This window comes from Stegodyphus dumicola, chromosome 7 (assembly GCF_044657685.1).
Source record: "Stegodyphus dumicola isolate Sdum_Otavi_A_Nest chromosome 7, ASM4465768v1".
Lineage (NCBI taxonomy): Eukaryota > Metazoa > Arthropoda > Arachnida > Araneae > Eresidae > Stegodyphus > Stegodyphus dumicola.
Window position 1 is genome coordinate 76,855,675 of NC_140774.1, and position 26,764 is coordinate 76,882,438.

Sequence of the window (26,764 nt, forward strand, 5' to 3'; positions counted from 1 at the left end):
TCCTTCGGATAAAAGGGCTTGGAGGTTTGCTATCGATTACAGAAAACTGAATAGTATTACTAAATTCCCAGTTTACCCTTTGCCGGTTATAGAGGAAATTATTAGAAATATTAAATCTACTAGATACATGACTACCTTGGACTTAACGTCTGGCTACTATCAAATACCTATGAGACTCGAAGACATACATAAGACCGCGTTTATAACAAAATCGGGCACTTATGCATTTTTACGCATGCCCTTTGGGTTGTGTGGGGCCCCATCAACATTCCAGAGAGCTATGGACATTGTTCTAAAGCCTGTCCTAGGAAAATCGACTTTAATCTATCTAGATGATATAATTATAACGAGTAATACGTTGGAACAACATATTAAATATCTAGAAGTAGTGTTTAAATAATTAAAAGAGGTCGGTCTTACAATTAACGCCTCAAAATGCGAGTTCGCAACTAAAGAACTTAAATATCTGGGTTATAAAATTTCGAAAAAGGGTATAGAAACTCAAGATTCAAAAATAAAAGCAATCAATAATTTCCCACCTCCCAACACCGCCAAGAAACTTTCTTCTTTCCTTGGGTTATGTTCTTACTATCGGTCATTCATAAAAGATTTCGCTAATATTGTTGAACAACTGTTAGTAATTATAAGAAAGAAAAGTAAATTTACGTGGACAGCGGAAGTAAATACCACATTTGAAATTTTAAAAGAAGCGCTCATCAATGCACCTGTTTTGAAATTCCCGGACGGGGACGAAAACCTGGAAATTGCAGTAGATGCATCGGACTATGCGGTGGGTGCGGTTTTTATGCAAAATAGCCATCCTTTGGCATTTTTTAGTAAAACGTTGAATCACACACAAAGGAATTATACAGCTACAGAGAGAGAAACATTAGCCGTATTAATGGCTGTACACAAATTTCGAGTTTATTTCGGCAAAGCGCCAGTAACAGTCTTTTCGGATCATGCGGCTGTTGGTAGACTTTACTCGGGGAAAAACCTAACGCCCAGATTAATAAGATGGGCTTTAAAACTCCAAGAATATAATCTAATAATAAAATATAAACCGGGTAAGGAAAAAATGTAGCTGACGCACTTTCTCGTATAAAACTGGACGATGAAGGTAATGAACTTAAATGCGCTGTGTTAACTTCAAAAATTTTAGATTCTAGAGATACAATTATCGCTGAACTGAAAGCTGATCCTGAATTTGGAAGTATCTATGCATATTTGAAAGACCCCGAAAGCTTTGAGCACACAGATATCGATGCGATAAGAAATAGAGCAGAAAACTATGAAATAATAGATAATTTATTATTTTATACGAAAACAACAAACGAAAATCTCGAATACAAACCAGTCATCGCAGCCTCGCTTCGATTAAGCATTTTGAAGGAATTACACGACGCGAAAACAGCGGGTCATTTAGGGGTCAGAAAGACTTTAAAAAGGGTACGCGAGTCGGTATATTTCCCGCAATTATACAAAATAGTAACTGCGTATGTCAGGTCCTGCAATCAATGTCAGTTAATAAATGATATTAATTACAGCCCGGCTGGGTACTTAAATAGCATTCGCGCTACATTTCCGAATGAAATTTTAGGCATAGATCTTCTTGGTCCTTTCCCCCAGAGCGAGTTAAATAAAAATCGTTTTCTTTTAGTAATTGTAGATCATTTTCCAAAATGGACAGAAATTGTTCCACTTAAAGGCGCGTCTTCCAAAACAATCGCCGATGCATTCTTACACAGATACATTTTAAAATACGGTGCACCGATAAAAGTCATTAGCGATAACGGTAAATAATTCATTAGTCAAATATTTGAAAACATATGCACTGGACTTGGCATACGCCATATCAAAATGGTTCCGTATAGACCACAGGCAAACATAGCAGAAAGAGTTAATAAAAACATTGTAAAAATAATTCGCAGTACGTTAGCACACATCACAAGCGCTGGGATGGCTACATAAATGAGTTAGCTTATGCTTTAAGAACGGCAATTCACGATACTATGGGAAAAACCCCGGCAGAATTATTTTTAGGCCGAAAGTTAATTACGCCTTTAGATAAATTATTCTTTGTGCAACAAAGAGAGCAAGAATTTAAACAGAAAGATGTGCAAAAACTTGTTGACCGGGCGATTAAAAGCTCGGATACTGCAAGAAATAGGCAAAAAATATATTACGATAGAAAACGCCGTGAAGCAGATTTTAAAGTTGGGGATAAAGTATTGAAGCGGAAATTTTCTTTATGAAGTGCCCCAGACAATTTTACTGCAAAGTTAGCTCCAAAATTTGAAGGCCCCTATGTAATTCAGGAAATCAAAGGAGTCGTATTGTACCTTAAGAACGAGAGAGGGGAAATCTGTAAAGCAAGTCCCGACCAAGTGAAAAAATACTATAATCAAAATGATTTTGAAATCCTTAAAAGTTTCTTGCAGGACTCAAGCGTAAAAGAAGTAGAAGGTCCAGAAATTACGTCACTCGTTCCACCACCCAAGAAGCAGAGAAGTGAAGAGAGACCTAGCCCTTCTACAACGACGGTACCGAAAAGAAAAAAAATGAAAACTTTCAGACTCCAGCATTTAAGAAAAACAAGAACGCAAAGCCGCCGCGTAAAGAAACCTTGGTAAAGAGGAGAACACCACCTACAACGTATCGCAGTAGAAATTATACATAAAGGAAAACGCTCCCAGGGCCAGAGAGTCAGGTGCAAACAAAGTCGCCGTTCCGGAAAATAAAAAGACAGCAGGAGGAACGAAATGGCCAGCAACAACAGAAGAAATTCAAGAATGACACCAGACCGGAGGACGCCAAGAATAGCCGTCCAGGGGAAAAACGAAAAAGACAGCAACCCGACGACTACTACGCCAAGAGGCCAGCATGCAGAGGGCGAAAAAGAAAAATTAATGTGGACGACACTCGGAGGTCATTAAAGAGAAGATTGACGTCAATGAAACCTATAACGTGGGAACAGTTCTGCCAGAAAAGAATGACGGAGTTCAAATCATCGAAAACTCAGATAAGTTAAAATCTTCTATAAAATTTTTCTTTTGTTCCAAAATGTTATCGTAAATACGAAGTTCTATGTTTTGACGAAAGTCAATGTGTCTCGGTTGAGACTTAGTTTTGTTTCACTTATTTAGCTAAGGCAAAAGTATTATTTTCTTTCAGTATAAAATCTAAGAATAAGCAGTTTCTGTTGGTCGAAAGACTAATTCTGTTATGTTAAAGCCAAAATTTGGCCGAAGATAAAAATAACTTCGTATTCTTGTATTAATAAGAATTTTAGTTTCAGTGCCGCCAGCTTGGCGAAGAATGAGTAAAGTAAAAATTTATTTTTCTCTTATTCATTTTATGGTAAATTGTAAAAATTATATGTATTAGAATTTTGTAAATATACGTAAATACTTGAAAGTTATGTAAAAGTAGAATTTAGTCTAGAAGCATAAAATTTTAAATGCTAAAAGTAAATGCTCAAAAGCAATGAATTCAAATTTAAGTATTAAACTGTAGATAAAATCATGCTTTAGAGCGAAAGCCTGCATGTCTAAAGATGAATGAGGGGGAAGTTAGAATGAATGTGTTTTGTAGGGTTCTCCACCTACACTTGAATTTTAAGAATGTTAAAGCAGCTCATCGAGTTGTAGAATGTCGAGTAAGGTCTGTCTATTTGGTCGTTGAATTCTAACAAATCATGGTGGTTAGGGGAAGTGTTGTAATACTAAAACACGAATATTCCCGTTTGACACCACACATGGTGGAGAGCCAGGGTAAAGTTAAATTAATGTTTGAATACTTGAATGAATGTGAAGTAAGCAGTAACTAAGGAAAATAAATCGTTTAAAAAATTATTCAGTGTCAAGAAAGTGTAAATTATAATGTATTTAGAAAGACACTGATACTTATTCCTTCCAGATGCTGGAAGGAAAAGAACAAGATTGATTCCTGAAGTCCAGGAAAAGTTGCTGTAAGAAGAGAGATTTAAATAAGTAATTACAGAAATTTAGTATACCTTTTGTGACATAAGATTTTTTTGTGTAAACGAGGCTCTTAAAAGTTAGTTCAGAATTGTAGAAACTTTACAACAGGTCGTTTGTAGGACCTGCTTCCAAGTTTTCCAAATTCTGGCAGCGGCAAATGTAGGGTTTATATTTATTTTAGTTAACATTTATTTTAAGTTTAAACTATCTTTCCTGTCAAGCCTTACTTTCCCCTGGAACTGCCAATGCCAGAGTATGTAAATTTTAGTAGAACGCGTAAGGATTCAAATTATCAGCGGAAGTGTTCTGAGTTAAATAGAAAGGAAACGAGTTCGAAGTGTGCTTTCTTGCTTCACGAGTGTGGAGGTGGCTAGTTAGAAATTGAAGAACCACGCGTTTCGGCCTGTGTGCTTGCCTCGGCAAATTGTTAATCTTTCAACGTAATATTCAGAGTTTGCTGAAGTATCAGCGGTATTGTAAAACGCGGTGAGGTTAGTTACGTTTAGAGAGCCTCGTAGTTAGTGACTTGTTAGTATCTCTTTTAGTTTCTTATTTTTATTTTACCGCCGGGTCGGCGTGGTTTGTGAGCGTCAAGAGCACGCATTTGTAATTTCTAAAGTTGAATAAAAAGGGACTTAAACCCTTCTCAAGACTCTGTCTAATTCCTAGTTTCAGCAGTCACCACTTTGTTGCGTGCAGGTTGGAGGCGCGCAACTGTACAACTTTGTTTTGAAAAAGTAATTGTAGTTAGACATATTTAGGAAAAATATTTAAGGGAATAAAGCTAGCAATTAGCTTTTTCGAGCAGTTGATGTATAAAACTTTATTGCCTATTTCTTTAATTATTTCTCACAATTTATATTAATGCTAATTGACAATCCGCTAAACAATTTAACCATCTCCAAGATACGTTTATTAGAGGAGTCATTTTAGACTATTAGGACGAATTTTTCACATTAAGTTATGCTTAAAAGCAGGAAATTGTTTTGTGTTCAATTTAATGAAAGCATTTGAAAAAAAAAATAATAATTAAAACGTAGAATATTCTTACTCTACTGATCACAGTTTTCAACCTTAATCCGCAAATAAATCAATTCGAAAAGACCATGCGAATTTATGCTCATAACGGCGGTGTCATTAGTCAGATAGAAGATAGACAACGAATTCTAATACTAAAATTATACTGGCTTTCGTGACACTGTGTACATCTCGCATATGGTGTATACCAGAATTTCAAACAGGTGCAGCTCTGAAGTAACTATTAGCAGTATTTAGGAATCATGTAAAAAAATAATTATATAATTCTAATAAAAGAAATAACCTTTCAAATCGCGCTAATCATTGCTCTTTCTTTAGAATTCTTACGATTACCACCAATACCTACTTGTAAATGTTACAGGGAAAACAATGAAAACGGCCCCACAGGTAGTCCATTTGCTACGATTTCAATTCAGGTCGAACTACCAGTGCTCATGTGTCTCTTCTATTTAGCCATTAAAGACTTGGCGACGTAAATCTAACATAAGTTTAATGGTGGATTTTAAAAGGTCTAGCAACGTAAGTCCTGAAAAGCACAAATCGGACTGTCTTAGCAATATAATGCTATCTGCGTAAAATTTTCCGAATGTTCTTGAAAGTACACCCATGTCCATAAATTAAGGATAATGCAAAATCAGGCAAAGGAAGAGTTAGAAGCAAAATAAATTTGACTTATTTGTAAAGCTTATTTATTAAACAAAAGGTAAAGAGCAAAAAAAGATGCTATATGTTTGATATTATAAAAAAAAATTAGCGATTTTTTCTCCCTGGAGCAAATCACAAAAAAAAAAAAAAAAAACCTTTTTAAAGAAAACCAATATTACATGGTTGGTATGATTGTTAATACATTGTATGTCTCCCAGACGATGCAATACAGTCCGTACAACGCCTAGGCATGCTGAGTATCAAATTATCGATCTGATCTCGCCACTCAAAAGGCAGTGCTCTCCGAAGTTCCGGTAGACATGTAGGAGGATGTTGATGGGCTGCACCTCGTCGGCCAAGCATGTCCCATACGTGCTGTACCGGATTCAAGTCCGGTGAGAATCCCGGACTGGTGCTGGCCAGTCCCGGAATCCCGGTGCTGGCCAGTTCATACGGGTGATATCCTCCGATTGAAGGCATACGCTTACGATGATTGCACGGTGAGGACGGGCGTTGTCATCCATAAACACAAATTGTGCGCCCATGGCGCCACGAAACAAACGTACCTGTTGTTCCAGAATGACGTCCCGATAGATTTGGCTTGTCATGGTTTCAATTTGAACATGCACTTCAGTTCTGGAACGCAGAATATTTCCACCCTAAACGAGCACTCCTGCACCACCGTAACGGTGTCATTCAATTATGTTTTCTTGGTGGTAACGGGTACCTGGAGCTCTCCATATGAAAGTCCGGCGAGAATCAGACTGCAAGCTAGACCTGGACTCGTCGGAAAACATCACACAAGCCCACTGTTGCGGTGTCCACAATGCATGCTCTTTACTCCAGGCTAACCGCAGGCGACAGTGAGTTGCAATAAGTGGAACGCATCTGACAGGTCTACGAGCATATAAGCCAATCTGCCCTAAGCGTCTGTACACGGCCTGCCTTGAAATTGTCGTACCAGTGGCTGAAGAGAGCTGACGAGACAGGTCTGAGGCTGTGCTCCGCCTGTTTCTTTTGGAAGTAACTGCCAAATACCGGTCTTCATTCGGCGTTATAACTCTGGGGCGACCTGTGCTGTAACGTCTACTCACATTACCATCATCTTGGAATCATTGCCAACGCCTGGAGATGACACTCTGGGCAATTCCAAGTTTGTCTGATACTTCCAATTGGGGACGCCCGCATTCCAGACGGCCGATAATTCTACCACGTAAAAAATCATCCAAATGCGTCCTTTGTGTCATAACTATTCGGTTATTGCACTGAAATGCTTATAAAGCGCCTGCGAACAATTTTACTTCTTTGCCTGTATTCCTTATACATTACTCTCTTACACACTCGTCATTGTGACGTACCATCGGTGTCATCTGGTTACTTCCTGAAATATTATCCTTAATTTATGGACATGAGTGTAAATAGGTATAAAGAGATTGATGAACGATAACAACTATTTACCACTGCAGATGCACTGAAAAAAAAAAAGATTCTAAAGTGCAAGGCATTTTTGGAAAAAATTAAAATGAAAAAATGCTACACGAAAACAAATGTTTCTTTATAACATTGCTGAAATCGTATTGTATCTATCACGCACATTGGCCAGCAAATAAGAATAAAATAAGAAATCGTTGCCAAGTATGTTTACTAAATGGATTCTTTTTTTGATAAAACAAACATTTATCAGCTGCAGATTTTAGAATATTTGAAAAATTAATATAACAAAATCTTCACTAAATAATTTACTCAATCCTGCTTTCAAAGGAATGTCATTTATATATCCAGTTACTTAATCAAAAGCGAGACTTAATGAGGCCTATGTAAACCAGCACAGCGCAAAAGCTAATATATGTAATATACCTAAAACCATTCATGGGAAATGATAATTTAATAATGTATATACATATCCATATAAGACAGTTTAATGTGCGTGAGAAATAAAAACATTCACAAAACATAGTATATACATTTCTAAACCCGGTTCCGATAACAAAAAATAAACGCTTTTCTCACAAAAACATACAGATACATTGCTTAATCATACCACCGTTTCTTCAAGAGACTGCATGAAAATAATCTACTGAGTATAAATTTTGTAGACCATTCTTGCCGCCTAGATGATACAGTAGTTAGTTATGCTGGCTGTTGTAACGATTGGCACGGGTTCGATTTCAGGTCGATGTTTTAAGTGTAGAATGTCTGATCGGCAAAACGGTACTTAAAATGCATGGTGATTCAAAAGTCTTCTTTACTGTTTGGTAGAGAAAGAAGAGTGGGAGGGCCTCCGACCCCCCCCGGGGAGTAATCGATCAAAATTAAGGCTAAATTAGCTTAACAGTTAGGAAGGCCGGCAATACCGAATTTATACGTTTAGGAATGCGGACTTTAAAGAAAAAAATTCTTTTGGTAAAAAAATTGCAGATGACTGCTTTTGGAATCATTAATTCAATGTTATTTTCATACGTTATTTTGGATAACTGAAATTTCAGGCATACGGAGTTCTGCTATACGAAGTTTATGGCACATTAAATGACTAGTCAATTTTCGGTGACATCATTATTTCACATACTAAGAACTATATAATAAAGGAGCATTTAGCGTGCATTCAATAGAACAGAAAACGGTAATGCAGTTAGGCTTTCATTTTAATAAAAAAGCATGCAGTTAAATTACTTTTAGTGATCAATTTTCTAGGTCTCTATAACACAAAACATTAATGGAATTCTAACATTGTTAATAACCAGATATTAAGCAGTATCAACAAATAAATCATTTAACGATTGCATGAGCTTAATTCGAACTTTTTACATAAATAGAATTACCGGAACTGAGAAGAACGTAACTAAAACTTTCGGAAGATCAGTGATATGAATAGAAACTTGCAATTACCTCAATTAAACCATTTTTGTGCTTTAATCAAAAAGCACTTTAATAGACTTACTTTCTTACCTCGTCTCCTAGTAATGCCATATAAAGAGTGACAGCTGCGAGTAAGTTTCATCTTGTTCACAGAACTTCACGCTAAGCGTAACTGAGACTAAAATTTTTAAGATAATTTTTCAAACCTCGGCCCACATTTTATGTTGATTATAAAGCAGCAACGCGTCCGAACTCCTCTCTGCTTGTTGAAAGAAAGCTGATAGTAAAGGTCAACAAAATATTTAGCAGACAAACGGACCAACTTATCAACGGGATTAAAAACAGCTAATCTTTTACGCTACGGTAATAATATCTTTGACATACTTTGCATGGGCGGAAACCTCGTTCCAAAATTTGCGATGCTTTCTTGCTGAATGTGCAGTGGCTGTTAAATAGCAAATAATGACTCATCATTATACAGTCAGGATATCGTATCAAGATTGAAAAGATCATTTTCGAAGAATCTTGAAAAGTAAATATATATATATATATATCAGATATTATAATGACATGGCAATGATATATATATATATATATATATATATTTGTGAGAACTATCATTGCCATGACCAAACGTCGAAAGTTATTATGTCTTTTATATAATAAGAACTAATAGTGTGAAATACGAATAAATGAAATATGGATAGATTATAAAAGGTCATTGAAAATTTATCAAGAGAAAATCGAAGTGTTACGTAAAGTGGTTGGAGATAAAACGCTGTTAGAATTTTAGAATGTTATTTTTGGCTCTGATTAAAGAAAAACAGAAATCATAAATATACTGTTATAAGTAACAGCAGCAAACGAAAATCAATATGTTAAGTTTATGAGTTAAAAATGTTTTTAAGAAGAGAACAGACAGAAAAGTTGAATCAGAATATTCAGACACCAGTTTTAATAATTCCAAGCTGATGAAAGCTCATAATTTTATGGTATAAAACATTCCAACAAAAAAATAAAAAATAAATTTTATAAGAAATATTTACTTCTACAAATGTTAACACACAAACGTACCTATATATGTGTAAGACAGCAGTATGTAAATCAAAATTCTAACTTAAATTTTCAGTAGCCCTTTTACCCATTCATCAGCAGCAAAAAAGGCACCAGGCCCATATGGAGTAGATAATTCTATTCTTATAATAATGCATCATGTATTTCTCAAAATTTTATATGTTGTACAGAACTATTTAGCGGTAAACGAACTATTATATTGAATGTTATCTAGTAGCGAAGTGGAACAATCGAACCCTAGCCTCCAGCAGTCGATCTCCAGTCACAATGACGTTAGATTACCCTGCATTAGATGTCTCTGTAATTCGAATGTTTAATGTGCCATTTGGTACATGTTTTACTTTTATGTAAATTTTCTTTGTACCCGTTCCTGTGTGCTCTGTTAATAAATACTTTTAGAGCTAGCCTGCGTTTGTATTTACTGAGAAACGGCTACAATGTATTTATTTTTACTTGCTGGAGACTAGGTCACTTCTCCATCGACACCAGCGAAAGGACCCCTTTTCTAAAGAGTGATAAGAATTTAACTATGCTCTCAGCAGTGGCTAGTATGCCTGTTCGAAAATGTTTAGAGCGAAACATCGTGTCACATCTAAATTATTATCTCGAAAGACACGACGTATTGTATCCAAAGCAGTATGGTTTCCGATGGGTCGCATAACCGAATGTGCACCGACTGAACTCTTGCACTAACTGGAAGATAACAAAAGAGCTGATAATCACTCATTTATTATAGCAATCGAGATCCAGGAGGCCTTCGATTCATTGGGGTGGCCAGTTGTCATTTATAGCTTAGTCTTAGTAGAACACTAAGGCACACTCGTTGCCCTCATTCGTAGCTATTTAGAGGCACACAAAGTGTAAGTAGCATTAGATGGCACCGCAATGACGAAGGACATCTCCCGATGATGCCCATAGGGTTAATGCTTAGGTCCGACCTTGTGGAATCTAGTTGCTAATACAGCTCTGCAACTCTACGACGAATCGGAGCATGCAAAGGGAATTGCCTATGCCAACCCTTTCATATTCTTTAGGTAGAACTATATCTTCCAGAGGGCTGGCATCTAAACTTCATATGGGTAACAAACCGGTCGTAGGCCAACTCAAGCAGTGACCAGTAGCTCCTTAAATTCTCTAATTTAATTCGAATATTTTCCTTTCCCATCCTTTACATAATGATGATTATGTCGCTCTTTCTAGATTGCTTACTTCCGACTAACACGTAGCGGTTGACTTCTTTGCCATCGCCTTAAGATCTGCTAAGCTTCCAACAATGTGTAAGTGCATATTTCGCCCATAATGATGTGGGGATCAGAATATGAGTCTCAAGAATTCTTTTATCTTATAATAAAATGTGTTGAATCTACAGCTACGTTTGTCTGTAAGTTTCATCCTTCTGCTACTCAATAACCATTCTGTATGCCAGCAGACACCACCATTTACAACTATTAACTATGATTAAAATTATTTATGCTTCTCTCCCGTATTCCTAAAATATTACACACACACACACACATGCATATATATATGAACTCGAAGATTATGTCGCTTGTGCTAGCGCCAGCAGACACTTTCTGTCCATGCATATCAGGACGTGTAATGTAGAAACTATTGCGTATAGTTGATTTGACCAGATAAGAAAGCTTCTACTGAAGTATCAAAATCAAAGGCGGTTATCGCTTCATTTGTTAAAAGCTCTCAAAATAATCCTTCACAGTCCAGTAAATGTTTGAAAATTTTGAGTTGATATCTATGAAATAGCTCATCAGCGACCGAAGAACACTGGTAGTTCGGTCAGAGGTGCGAATCCCGCGAACGGGCTGGCTGCACGGGTATTTTCGTGGTTTCCACCATGTGCAACGTGTTAATGCGAGTCAGTTTCCCTTAGAGAGTCCTCCACAAAGGCATCTCTCCCTTCCAGGTAGTTCCTTAGGGCGGAACACGTAAATAATAATAATAATATCTATGCGATGACCATACGTAATCCGACAAAAGAAATCGAAAGTTTTGTTCGAGAAATATGAACTCCATATAACTTAATAAGTTTAAAAAGAAATTGAAGTAGTGTTATGAAATGGGAAGCATACTAAATTGATTAAAAAATAATTCAAGATAAAGTTACAATGTTTAAAAGAAAAAATATTGCTGTATTAATTTAATTATTAATATAGTATCAATCGTTTTCTACAAGTTCTGCTCCTCCTTCAGGCATCTTTTACTCTTTTTTCAAAAGTTTCTTTTAGTTTTTGTGTTTATTGTGAAAGTATTTGCCAATAAGAAAATACTGCAGCAACCTGAACATATCTAAACGGTTAAATCCGGAAGAGGTATTATACATTATCAAACTTTTGTAGGTCAGTCTTTCAATATGTGAATTAGCATAATCTTAATAAATAATAACACGAGTTCTATTCTTAAATGCAACGAGTTCTGTTCTTAAATGCAAGTTGCTTGAAGGTTTTGTTTAATTGATAACAGAAGATGTCTGCATTAATGACTTGGTTATTTTTCAAAGGTTTAAATCTCGATTTTTAGGCCAAAAGTAATAGTCTTAAGCCATTCAAATCACTATACCGATAGATGAACTGGCCTGTATACTCCTCAGATTTAGTTTCCATTTTTATAAGTTTTTAGCTCAATCATGGTGTTTCACTATAGTCGGAATTTTATCACCGATTTTAACCTACTTCTTGATAAGCTGCTGAGTTTAAATTTTGTACACGTACTATTTGTAGATGACAGTGCAATGTGGTAAAACGATGTTTTTCAAAGTTAGATTCAGATTTTTTTTAATTTTAAATTTAATGCTTAAGCAATTTTTTTCATTTAACGAAAAAACTAAAATTCAACAGAATTTTACTGTTTGCACCATGGATAATAGTAACGGATGTGAAGCTTTGAAATTTTCACAGATTATAAGAGAAACACTTTCCATCACTTACAGATATTATTACTTTCAAGGTTATGATGTCATTACTTCAGATGTTTCTTATCTCTTCTGTAAAGATATCTTTCATTTTGTTCTCTCAAAAACAGCACAAAATTGAGGATTGATTAGCTTTTAATTCAGTTTTTATTGATAACGAATAATTGAGACCAAAAGGCAGAAAATAAAATACAGTGTAGCCTCTATTTTTCGGGCTAAAGCTGGGGTAGTAGGTCAAGGATAAATAAAAAACGCCGTGTAGGTTTCTGTTCAACTGGAAACTTATGTCCTGTAGATCTTATCAGAAGAACAATAGGTTATTGCCACGTCTTAAACGAAACATAAAGGCACAACTACAGACAAAACTTCCACTATTTGTGAATATTTAAATTAGCAGACAATTAATTTCAAACGTCGATAACGTTGAAAGCTAAAACTACACATTAAATAGACTAAAACAAGCTAGCTCAGCATATTTTACCTGCCCGTAATAGTATAAAATATCGTCCAGTGAGATGTTAAAGCCGATATATAACTTTTAAGGAAAGATGGCGAAAATATTAGCAAGACGTGGTTGCCAAAAGCTTTCATCTAAAGATTCAAAACCATCAGCTTAAATATACACATACAGTTAATTTGCATTCTAATGAGAATGTACGGAAAGCAGTAGATATTAAAGGTTTAAATCATAACTTCTGGTTAATTAACATAAGGTACCTTACAACGGATAATCCAAACTATCAATTTTTATGCACATTGTATGTGTTTTATTTTTAAAAAATCAGTAATTTTACTTCGTTTTTGAGAACGTTAAATATTTGTCATATTTCACCGCATATTTGTGGAATTACTACTATTTTATCACCGTATTTGAATCGTCTTTGGCGAACCCTAAGTCCAATAGAGTTTCAACAGAAGTCATTCACTGTCTCGAGACTAATGCAACCGCCAGTATCTTCTTCGTTTGTATATTCAGTATCGCTCTCTGCGTCGTCTGCTCTTGTGACATTTGAAACAATATTCGCATCACTCAAGCATTCGCATCACTGCTTAGCTCTGTCGAGTCGCCATCGACTTTTCTGCAGTGAAAGGAAGGGATGAAACAATAGCACCGAAAGATGAAGAATTAACGTATCTTAAAGAGGAAAGAGCGAAATTCGCGAGGCGACTGTAGAATACATAGTGAAAATTCGTAAGCTTACCAGCCAAAGAATTATTCTATTGTTTTTAAAAGTCTATCCTGTACAAAGAAGTAACAGTTAACAAACAATTAATTAATGTGCCTTATTTTACATTTCTTAAATTAATGCTTTCGCGATAAAACCAGACATGTTTTTTAAAAACAGTTATATGAGATCAAGATTTCAATTTAAAAGGAACGCGTTTTGATAAAATAAGTAATTTTTACCGGGATACAGATTTTCGATTTTAATGCAGTGTTTGTTGCTGTGTAACATAGTTGTAAGTTAGAAAAGGATTATTATTTGTCATCGATACTATTTGTGAGTTCCGAGAATGAGAGATTTTATTGAATAGGAAAGTTACCATATTCATATTGCAGAATTCTAATAATTTTTTCTTAATACGAAATTCTTTTGAATTACCCTCATAATGGACAATAGTCACATATTGGTTTGTCCTTATCTTCGAACAAAAAATTCCTATCTAAAATAAATCTTCATTACCGTCAAAAGCGCGTAGGTTCTTAACTAATGAATATTAAATATACTGCATGCTTTGAAACTGCAAACAGAATTCGTTTAGGAAATTAAATTAAAGTTCTTCAGTTCAAGGGTTCAAATTTCTGTTAAGAGTACAATACATTTTCACGCAAATTTTGATGATAATTGTGATATTAATAATCAGTTTAGTTAGTATAAATACTAAAACTGCTTAGCTATGAATATTGCTTCAACAGTTATAATGGAAATAAAAAAAATAATAAAGGGAAAAAATCACGAATTTATTTCGTTTACGCAGGAATCAAAACATGAGATGGAGGTATCTTAGAAAATTCTTCAAAATTCGCACCGCGAATAAATTATTTAAATTATCACTAATAATATGACATCGTTAATATTATATTATTCAAATTGTAATAATATTCATTTCTTATGGGTGCAACGTAAGTATTTTCAGACATCCAGATTGTAAACAAAATACCGTAAAACCTTCCAAATCTGTAACAATAGATTTCAGATGATTTTCATGTGGGTATAGTCATTTTATAGAGTATGAGTTTTGGTGATATTTACTGCTAATAAAGTTTTTAGAAATTCTAATTATTTTTCAAGATTGTCACCGGCAGACGTTTTTCACTTTATCTGCTATTTGAACAACAGTCTTGTTCAAACAATCGATACAGTAAAGTAAGGTGAAAATATAACGCTTATATAGATTCATATTTCTGAAATGCCTTAGCATAAAAACAGAGAAAGAAAAATCATAGGCTATTCTACAAAGCTTTTGTAGGCCGTATAAGTGTTGAAGCCCTTGTCATAGATATCACTTACACATACTAATAATCCGTATTATAATATCATCATCAGTTTAAAATTTTAGATGCAATTGATGAAGTACGAAAGATAGAGAGAAATTCTTTAACCGGGAACATAATATATAATACTAGACATGTCTTTTAAGTATCAATAAAGTAGCTAATTATCACAATAAATCAGCATTCTATTTGAAAATAACACTGAAATCATTGCTTAGAAATAATATATGAATATGGACAGTAGATGTCCTCCTGATAATCTTATTGCTATGGAAACGCATTCAAATACTATTTAGTAGTATATTTTGCTTTTAAATTCCTATTATTTTTGTACTGATGAGACTGTCATAATCTAAAAGTTAAAAGTTAAAACAAATGTATTTTTTTTTTTTGCTTAAACTAGAACTTTTTCCTATCTTGTTCCAGATGTGACTTTTTTCTCAAAGCGTAAATAACATTCCTTCCTTCAAGCAATAATATGTTAGTATTCGAAAATAAAATCCAGCGCTGAAGTACCATCTAACACTCATTGTTCCAAATTCAGGCTTTGATGATTCAGGCTTCGAGGCCTGGGGATACTGTCCCAGGAGAACTAGTAATCGCTGCCTTCTATCCGCTTTCAAGCATAAAAACAGGATATTATGCAGATTCAGAGGATATAATGATGTTTATCATTCTACTTGTGAATTAATCATTAATCTATACTATTTAAATAAACAAAGCTTTGCTCCTCTGAGAACTGGCGTCAAGCTGTGCCAAAAACAAATTAGATTAATATGCAGCGGCAACTATGTTTAACTTCCTTGGAAGCAATGAGGCACTAAATTGAAGGTTGCATTCTAATCTGAGACAGCGGCCTAGAGATTTAGTCAGTTTTTGACCTTTGTTGTCGCAATAAAATGAACCAAAATGAAACTGTTTCTATTGTCTGCAGCACAAAGCTCTTTATTTGTATTAAATGTCATAAAAGTACATTGTTTTATTCATGCGAAGCACGGCGGGTCAATTTAAAAAATAACTGTGCTATTCTTATTTAAAGTTCTTTTATTTATATTTGCTTCTTCACGGGTAAGCACAGATAAACGGAAAACTCGAGTAATGCAATATTGACTTTATAAGACTGTTAATAATTGATGGATATAACAAGGGCTTCTTAAAGGTTTAAAATCAACGATATGGATTGTATATTTAATATACAGTTTATTTAAAGTAATAAAAAATTACATTAATATTCAGCTTTTCTTATTTGAGAAATTTTCGAAAGGCTATTTCCACTTTTCTCCTGCGCAAAATGATCAGCACATTGAAAATATCTCACTAGTCTATCAAATTGATCAGCGCATTGAAAACATTTCGAATTTTTTGGAAAGCAACGCTCAATTTTTTCCTATGCAAATTTATCACCGATTGAAGAATTATAAATGGCGTTGGAAAGATACACATATGACGAAAATTGCCGGCTTAATACATTTTACATTAAGTAGAGCATTGCAAAGAAGCAATGATAAGATAAGAGCGTAGTGGAGGAGAAAACTTTTGTTGGAATTATAAGTTTTCAATGTGTACAAGGTTTCAAGAGAGTCATTTCTTGTAACTTTGCAGATTGGTAGCCACTTTGATCCCCCAACTTTACTCCAGTAAATTTCTGGTTCTACAGTTATCTGAAAGCTAAGGTGTACACATCAAATTCGCGAGATTTGTCAGAATTGAAAGATGCCACAAAACGTGAAGTTATACAGATTCCTTCTGCGATGTTACTTTAGTGAGTTGCCGTTCGAAAATTTCGAAATTGTTTCACTCTGATCGTAACAGTGAGTTTTAAATCATGGCAATCTCGAGCGCATACCTTCAAATAACAATATCTGAAATTTCATTTCAATAAGAGGATAGGCCGTTAGGAGTTCATATATCAGGAAGTTATTAATGACCACTCTGTATAAGATTATTTCAACATATAAAAAATATTGTGATAAAAAATAAAGTACCTAAAAATCATCGCATGACGATAACATCGCACACATACATTTTTCAGGTTTTAAAAGCTGTAAATGTATTTTCGCATAATGATTTGGGAGCATAAGAAGGAGAGAGGGTTATTTTTACTTTTATATTTCATATTTTTGAATGAACTTATAAATTTTTACTGAAAAAGTAAGAAGAATCTTAAGCATTTAAAATGAGAGAAAATTAATGCAACTTACAGCATGTAATAGAATTTTAAATACAAACAGTTAATTTACAAAGGTCATTAATAAATTAATCTTTTTTATAAAGTTTTACTCTTAATTTTTAATGAAAAATACAGCCTAAAAATCTTTAGGAAAAGGGAGATAAAGAGGTTACCTCTATATTTCCTGATAAATTAATTCAAAAATTTTTGAATTAATTTATCAGGCTCTTTGCTTTCCTCTTTCCCATGATGCACGTTTCCACCTTGCATTGTATTCTCCGCAACGTTTTCGTCTACAATGTTGCCGCGATGTTTTCGGCTGTAACCGTCCTGAAAATTTCATCTCTTTTGTATATCTCAGAGTATCATAATAATGGATGTCTTCTCTTAATTTCAGCATGAGTTCTAAGATAAAGGTATATGGATGAGATTTTCTCACGTCATTATTCAAGGATGAAGCCAACCTTCGAACGCATTTGTCATTCAATGTCTTTTATTGTAACAACTCCAAATATTTTACATAAATGCATTGTCTAACCACTGCTACTCCATGTAATATCTCAGCTTGGCTGGATCTAGAAATAAGTTCCAATTTTTTCAGTCACTTCTTATCAGTGTTTTATGGAGGTAAGTGATCCAAGGAAGTGTTCATTAAAAGAATATACCTTTTTTATACTTCCCCTTCCTTTATACAGACGTTATCAGATCTAGGTGCAGTGCTTTCTCCCACATGCAATTATTAGAATGGAAATTCTAATATTTAATTAGATTGTTTAGAAACCCATTTCTTGAGGCATTTATTACAATATATTCGAAATTAATTTTCTAAGTTTCTGATTTCCACAAAGGCGTTTCCCACTTTAAAAAACAGGAAAAAGAATTTCTTGAATTAATTTATCAGGCAGAAGAACATATGTCGAAAGATACAATGCTTTTTCATCAATAATTTTTCTGCAATCAGTATGAATAATCTACACTTGTTTAAAATGAGAATATCAAAACTTAAAAATTCCATCACTAAAGCAATATTTGCGTTTTCTTAGAAATTGTGATCCGTTATTCTGGACTATTCCGTTATTCTGGACTTCCGTCTCTTCCTTGTTATCGAAAAGAAAATATCCCGTATAGCTGTTCAGTATTACTATATTTTTTCTAATTGGTGCCGTACCAGAAATCCTAAAACTCGTGTCTTTCTCTGTAGAGAGATGGCTTCAAAGATCCGCATTCTAGCATTGCTGCTATGAATTCGGAATCCAGGTTTTAGAAAATGATTTCTTTTAAATGTTCGATATAGAGATAAATTTTGTTCCAGCACATTTCTTGCATACATCAATGCGTTTTAGAACTTCCATATTGGCAATAGCCACAAATGTTCACTTTCGTTTAGTATGGTTCTACTTCCACTGAGTAGCAATCTTCCGAAACTATTTGATTTGCAGCATAATTCGAGTTTTCAAATATATTTTTTACTCGCTTTCATCAAGTAAAGGAAGTATTCTAGTGTATTTCTTCTAGTGTGCTAGCTCCGTAAATGTATATTAATACTAGATGCAGAGGTTTCTAATAAATGTATTATAAACCGTTCATAGTAAAGGTGTTGTGATTATTAACTTATTACTTTATGTTCATTATATATCCATTCTCTGCAGATGCAGTCTCTTAAAGCATGAGATAAGTTACTTTTCGAAAATAGCATCACGATGTTTATAGTTAGTCTGAAAGAGCGAATTTATTTTTAAAGTTAGACATATGTAGATTTGGAGCAGAGAAACAGAGATGCGTATGTTTAAATTGAATAATATTACTTTATGAATATTGCCCATTTTTTAATGTGTAACATCTTTTGTACCTTTGTATAAAAATCGTGTTATTAGATAAGTATTCTTTTCTTATACACGTTTATTAAATTCAGCGATGATACTGAACGCCTCTTTCTCTTTCCCTTAAGGCAAATTTTAAAAATGACAAAGACGTACACACATTAATTTGCAAATAACATGTACAGCTGCAAAGGAAATATTTTCTGCAATGTGAAAGGAACAGAATGCAACAAAATGCAATAATAATATTCTTACGAGCGGACAATGCCTTTACAATTGGATCGAGATCGTCGTTTAATCCAGTGTGTTTAGATTTTTTGCTCTAAATTCATGAGCTCAGCTATTTATGTGATCTAAGAGCTTAAGATTGCTTCTGATATGAACGGCATCTTTGATGGATTTTATAATTTTATTATTCCATTAAACAGAACGCCATCTGCAAAACGCTGTATGTAAATTTTTTCGTATGGAATAATACTCAAACAAGCGATAGATTTCACGCTTCCGTGTCACGCATTCACGTCATTCAAGGAAAACAAAGCTGTAAGAATCTCGCTTAAACGTCATAACACCAAGCCGCTCTCAAGAAATGGTGTGCTTGGAGAAAATGCCATCGGACAACTAGGACGGATTTTCCCAATGCGCGTGGCGCGGTACGGAATGCTTATATGCAGACGACCACGTCAATATGCATGCGCAGTGTAGACACGATGTGCTATGCTCTTCCAGTTCATCTGGCTAATTTCAATTTTATTTTTGCAAAAGTAAATATATAAATTCCCAACATTAGTGAACTATCTGAAAATACGTAAAATCGGCGATGAATGTCGTTTGTTTAATAAAGAATGTACAAACGAATATTTCTTTGATAATACAGGGAAGCAGTGTGTTTACTGTATCGGAAAAAGATAGCCACATTTAAGGAGTAAATTCTAAAACTACACAACGAAATAAGAAATAAATTGAAAATAGTACAATAACAGTTTACACCCTTTCTAACTATTATTAAACTGCACATTTCGCAACACATTTGTCTTTTGAATTTGATAAACAAACCCAGCGATTATAAAGAAATGTTTTCCCACTGACCGAATTAAAATATTTTTATCTTCCACTTGGCAATACGTTGTCTTCAGCAGAGCATAAGATATTTCATTTTTCTTTTAAATTTATTATGTTATTAACTAACAAATTAAGCGATGTAAAAGCAATAAATGCAGATTCATTTCATTCATTATAAATTACTAGCTGGTCCCTTGAAATTACGCTAACTGGATTCATTAAAATCATCTACATCATTGTATACAGGGCTTAATTTCTAAAAGTAGAAGTGCCGGAGCCCTATGAAAGACCATCACGAATGAGGAACAAGAGTAAATAAATAAACAAAATGACTATTAAAATCATTAATAATTTTAAAATTAAATAGTTCATTAATATCAAATTATTCAACAATTATTTAACTGATATTAATAATTAATATTTATTAATTAATATTTATTAATTATTATTTAATTAATTCACAATTAATTTATTGAAATAATTAAAGATTAAAGTAATTAAATAATTAAAATTGAATGTAAAGAGATAAATTAAACTTTAATAAGCGATTTTTTATGTAATTTTATTGCTAAAAATAAACTTTTCTAGATCAAATTTCTACTAAAATAATTATTCTGTTACATAAAACTGTGCCGGAGCCTTCTTATTTAGGGCTCCGGTGCGCTCCGACTAGAATTAGAATATGTCCCCAAAACTAAGAAGTATCGGAGCAGAGCTCCGATGGGCTCCGGCGCAATTTAAACTCTGATTGTATATATCAAGAAGAGTGTCTGTCGGTTTGCTTATTTGTGGGTTTGTATAATTCACATCTTGATGAAATTTTCCCTTAATAATAAAAGAAAGGTCACGTCTAGATAAGATCTCAAAAAACCATTCCATAGAATCCACACACTTAACAAACAGAATGATGAATCTATGGAGAACTTTTAATAGTAGCCAGATCCAAAAGGTGGCGCTACCAGCTTTTTCCTTCTCGTCTCTGAGAAAATTTGTCCTTCGATAATTGAACTCAGGCTCAGAGAAGCACTGAACTGACATTGGTTTCAGCAGATGGTACCGCTTGGCTTTCATTTAACTAGGGTAGACTCCGAGTGATACTTTTTTGATTATGCCGATTGAATGGATGTAAATATATATATATATATATATATATATATATATCCTAATTATCATTGCATTAACACACAACTCAACTGCAATCTCTACTACGGTAAAACACGATAACTCCTTGTTTCAACTTCACAAGACTTAGCCCCCATAGCACAAAACATCCTCAGGATGTCCTATTTAAGTCGCGATATCCCGGGATATACGTAGGATGTCCTAAGGATGTTGATTCTCAGATGTCCTGAGGAGATCGTAATTTAACATCCTAAGGATGTCTTATTTAAGTCGCTATGTCCCGGGATATGACAGGATGTCCTGAAGATGTTGATTCTCAGATGTCCTGAGGAGTTCACCAATTTCACATCCTGAGGACATTCATTCTGCATTGTCCGGAGGACTTTCGTTCTCAAACATTTTGAGGATATTTGTTCTCAAATTTACCAGTTTTAATTTTTTGACATTGCACATCTGAAACTTGTACATTATTTTATTTTTCATATGTATTTTACTAAGTTGTTTCTAAATGCTGTACATTAAAAATATTGATATGATTGATGATTTATTCTTGTTATTTTGTTATTAATTTTAACTGCTATTTTTTCTGACGTTTTTAAAAATTTATTTAGTCATAGAAAAAATTTTTTTCAATGGATTAGCATTTTCTAGAATATTTGCAAAATTCTAAATAACATTTTTTTTTATAAAAAATGTATAAATTACATGTATAATTACTTACAGATTACAAACCCTACTACAAATATAGGTAAAATTAGATATAGATATATTTAATTACGGAAAGGAATTTTTTTTTAAATTTGGGTATAGAGACATTAGGTATTTTTTTGGAAGCAGGAAACATGAAAAATTAGCAACTGCCTTCACCGGGAATCGAAGGACGGACCTCTGGAATACCGGCCCAGTGTGCAGAACCACTACTAAGGGGAGAGATGTCTTCGTGGAGGACTTTCTAAGGGAAACTGGCTCGTATACACGTTACACGTGGGGAAAACCACGAAAACACCCATGCAGCCAGCCCGTTCGCGGGATTCGAACCTCGGATCGCACTACCAGGGTTCAGCGACTTTACCGCTCGGCCGCTGGTGGGCCGAAGACACGCTAGGAAAGCGGAAGAAATACCTCATATTACTTCTCTTTTTAAAGGCCGACTTTTTTTTAAGGGGATCCAATCGCTAAATCCTGGGTGTGGATATACCTCATCCAACACCTTTTTAGTTCGGGCGCCACTGTAGAGACATTAGGATTTTTTTGGGAAGCCGTAGAGATGAAAAATTAGCAACCGCCTTCGCCGTGAATCGAACCACGGACCTCTGAAATACCGGCCCAGCGTGCAGAACTATTACACCACGAAGGCACGCTAGGCAAGCGGGAGAAATACCTCATAAGGAAAATATTTTTCCTCTAATTACAGGACAGAAAATGTTTTTCAATCGCGCGATCTGTTATTGTTATTGAAATACAGTCGTGCGATAATTTCGCAGTAAAGATACATCTCTGATGACTATCCAAGATTCTAGAAACTTTGGTCTTATATAGAGATGGTCGTCTTATAGAAATAATGCTTAATATCAATATTTATTTATAATCTCAGAACTATTGGTCACTTTCAGAAGTGGTCGTTTGAGAGGCGATATTCTACATATTTATTTACTGATACTCTCAGATTCCAAAATTTGTTTATATTCTCAGAAATATTGGACGGAAGGTGGTCGTCCCATACATACAAAATTTTACATTTCATTAAAAATGAATTCGGCTTTACTTAACTATTTCCCTATTAATTAATTAATTAGATAAAGAAAAAATTAGGAAATAGTACTGTTTATTACGGAATAATGTAGGAAGTTCTACAGAACTATATTCTTTCGCGTCATTGCACATTGTATCCGGCAAACTACTAGTTCCTCGTATTCTTCCGCAAATCCGTAAACATCTGTCTGATTTGAAACGAAATCCAAAATGGCTGCGCCATGAGGTTAACTTGTATGGATATTTTTTGTTGCATGAAAGGTAAGTTCAGTTGCAATACTTGTATGTTTACTTTTTTTGCTTTTCGAATTTATGTTATTTATGTCATTTTGACAGTTAAATGTTTCACAGCTTTATGAATTGTTACCATTCTGTCGTGAATTACGTGTATCTCAATGGCTGGCTGTCTTTTCAAATATCTAATTTGCCCTGCTATCCAAATGTTTATGACTGAATTTTTTTTAGTCTAGTTTATGCATTCAGTTTCAAAATAATATGTGTGATCAGATTGCTTATTATTTTATTGCAGCAATACGTTTATGTTAAATAGTTTGAACAATTGTATAAAAATAAGAGTTTGCATTGTTTTGTCCAAAATATGTATGGTTGAAACATTATCTTAATCTAGTTTGTAATTCAAGTTTTTTTTGGGGTACTGTTCTGTTATTGGGACCAGAATCGGAAATGTATGAACCTGTGTTCGTAAGTATGTGCATATATGTGTATATGTAGACACACAAACATACAAATATACAAGCATACATAAATACAATTCTGAACCCGGTCCTGATAACAGAACAGTACCTTTTTTTAATCTTTTTTGAATATTTTATAAAAGGATTGAGCATTTTTCAAACTGCATATCATTTTAAGATTCGACTTGCAGGAAGACAAAATATGGTCATTCAATCAAATGCCTATGATTGCTTTTAACATTTTCTCATAAATATTGTTTGCATTTTTATTGTATTTTAGATACTTTAGTTATGTAAAGTGAACAGGAGAATATTAGTAAAGCCGAAGAATATGAATAGCTACCATAATACATGTATTTTTTCATCGAGCCCATTGTTTTAGAAACCAATGCACCATTATTATATGCTGGCTTATTTTATAGTTATATGCAGTTTAATTTTATGTTCATGTTACTGTAGTACAGTCAAAAGTCGTTAATTTGGACACCCATAATCCGGAATGATCTATAATCCGGACCTCAAAGCTACAAACTTTCTGCGCATGCGTCGCGTCCACGCATGCGCACAGGCGTTTACGAGAGCGCGTAAGACCCTTATGGCTGCGAATATGTTTGTGCGCATGCGCGTTTAATGTGTAACGGAGTTATACGCTAAGCTAAAGTTATCTAATTCAGTTAATGTTGCAGATTGCGTTGTTCCTTAATCTTCGAATTGGATCCGGCTTATTATTTTTTGCAGACTGTTAGAGCAATTTTATAAAAGTAAGCTTGAACTTTCGATTATGTCAAATAGAATTTCCGATATATATTTACTACAAAGCGAAAGTATGTTTTGAAATCCGAAATCTGTTTATCAATTTCACGCTGCTCTTCGGCAGAGGGGGGGGGCAGAAACGTCATTATTAGATTATGATAGATTAGAAAGATTATATCAAATAGAATTTCCAATATATATTTACTAATATGTAATTTGTATCTACAAAGCGAAAGTATGTTTTGAAATCCGAAATCTGTTTATCAATTTCACGCCGCGGATTGGAAGTTGATCTGTCAACACTATCCTTATCTTCAGAGCAGATGTTTTTATTTTATTTGGATTATAATTCCGTACTAAGTTTAGTATTTCATCTCGATGTACTCCGTCTTTGATATGATTTAAATCAAGTTCCTCGTCATTATAATTCGCTTCCGACAGTGAAGAAAGTGACCCAGAGGTTATTGAAAACATTTCGATTGACAAATTAGTCGGTATTCTCAACACAGCAATTATAGGACTTGAACAGCGGAACTTTGTAACTAAACAAGAAATTATGTCTGTTTAATAGAATTAAAGAGAAAGTATTATCACATGAAACGAAGCAACTTACATTGAAGGAAATGTTTAATAAAGTAAACAAATAAATATTAAGTTTTTTCTTTTTGTAAATTTTGATACCCTTTAGATCATAATTGTTCTTTATTTCATAAATTACGGTTTCATATTTTTAATTTTGTAATTTTTGCATGCCATCTTACCAGATTTAAACTGATGATCTATAATCCGGAAAAATCGATAATCCGGAATCGCCGAAGTCCCGACGAGTCCGGATTAACGACTTTTGACTGTATTGTCATTATAATAAAAGTATTGATAATTTTTGTTGAATCTTGCAAGTTGCCTAACATTCAGAATTATTACTACCGAATTTTACCGATAGGTTTTTTTGAGTTGACATAATCTGTCTGATAAATAAAATAAACTGGTGTTTAAATTATATGCATTTCTCTTAATGTTTCATTGAAAGTGAGATGGAAATATAAATGCTATCCAGAAAGGTGAATTCTTTTTGCCTGAAATGACAAACTGTACTAAATGATTAATGTTTATATCATTTTAGAAATGTCAATATTAAAGTTTCTCCCCCTTCTCTTCTTTGATTTTGAAATAATTTATAATAAAATAATATATGCATAAGTGTAATTAATGTAAAGTGTCATTCAATAATATAATTTATTTTTACTGATATTTTTATATTTCTTATCTGGGTTTTCTTTTGGTGTTAGAAGGAGGAAAAGACTGTAATGTTTTAATTAAGGAAATAATTAAAACATTACAGTCTTTTAAATAACACAGTTACAGTAATGTTTATTGAAGCAATCAGTACTGTGTGATTGCCAGTGATTGAATAATGTTAAAATGCATTGTTCATAAGGAAATTTGCTTAGATTTGTGTTATAGATTTTATTTTGACACAAGCTGAAATTTGAATTATTGGAAGCACTTTGAAAACCCGAATTATTTCCTGAATCATTAATCAGGCCAATATATAACATACAAATTTTCATACAAAATTATTTCTTTGAGCATATTATAAAGAGCTCATTTAATTTTATTATTTGTACAAATTTTAGACAAAAGTAGCATGTAACAGTTAAAGATTTATTGAAGCCTACTTGTTACTTGTGGTAACAAAGAAGTGTGAAAGATATTGCCACATTAGCGAACATGACGATCATTGATGCTTAGTTTAGTAATTTAATAATATGTTGAGAAATGCTGGGAACTTTCAGAAGTAGACATTTCGGAAATGATGGGCTTGATAAGAAATTTACATGGTTTTATTATTTATTCTTTAGTTAAGAATGGATTTTAGATGTTCATGTGAAAGAATTCTGTTTAATTAGTGAAAGAATTATTAAAGTTTGGCATTTAAAAAAATGAGTTAATAATATGCAATTATCTTTTTATTATACATATATTACTATATATTTCTAATGCGCTATGTAAATGTCAGTGCTAAACAATTGAGATACTATTGTCAGGGCAATCTTTTCTTATACATGAAAAATTCTGATACTTTCTTATCATCTGCCCTCACAGCTTCAACTTATGCTAAAACAGCAAGAGTATGCACACGATAATAGCAAACTATGAATATGCATACCACACACATGTATTTACATGCTTTATATTTAATCTTTATTTCTGAATAGTATTCCATTGGATGAAAAATATGTGAATATTGACCCAATGTATATATTTTTGTGTGTGTGCATCCTAAAATTTCTTGTTTCATATAAAGTGCTTATTTGAATTACTACTTGTGAACAGAGCAGTAGATATGAACCATAAACTAACCATTTTG

The 26,764-nt window shown here is 33.7% G+C and overlaps 1 protein-coding gene across 3 annotated transcripts in view; it reads right to left on the minus strand.

Annotated features, from left to right (window-relative positions):
- The window catches only part of LOC118196796 (putative inorganic phosphate cotransporter), a 133,972-nt gene that overhangs the window by 63,327 nt on the left and 43,881 nt on the right, over nucleotides 1-26,764 (minus strand). The window contains exon 1 of one of the 3 annotated variants that reach the window (XM_085820503.1): nucleotides 8,613-8,775. The exons of the other annotated variants lie outside the window; for them this stretch is intronic. Coding sequence (XP_085676629.1) covers nucleotides 8,613-8,664 — 52 coding nt within the window. The 5' untranslated portion in view covers nucleotides 8,665-8,775. Of the gene's footprint in view, nucleotides 1-8,612; nucleotides 8,776-26,764 lie in introns of those variants that run through there. 3 annotated transcript variants of the gene reach the window in all.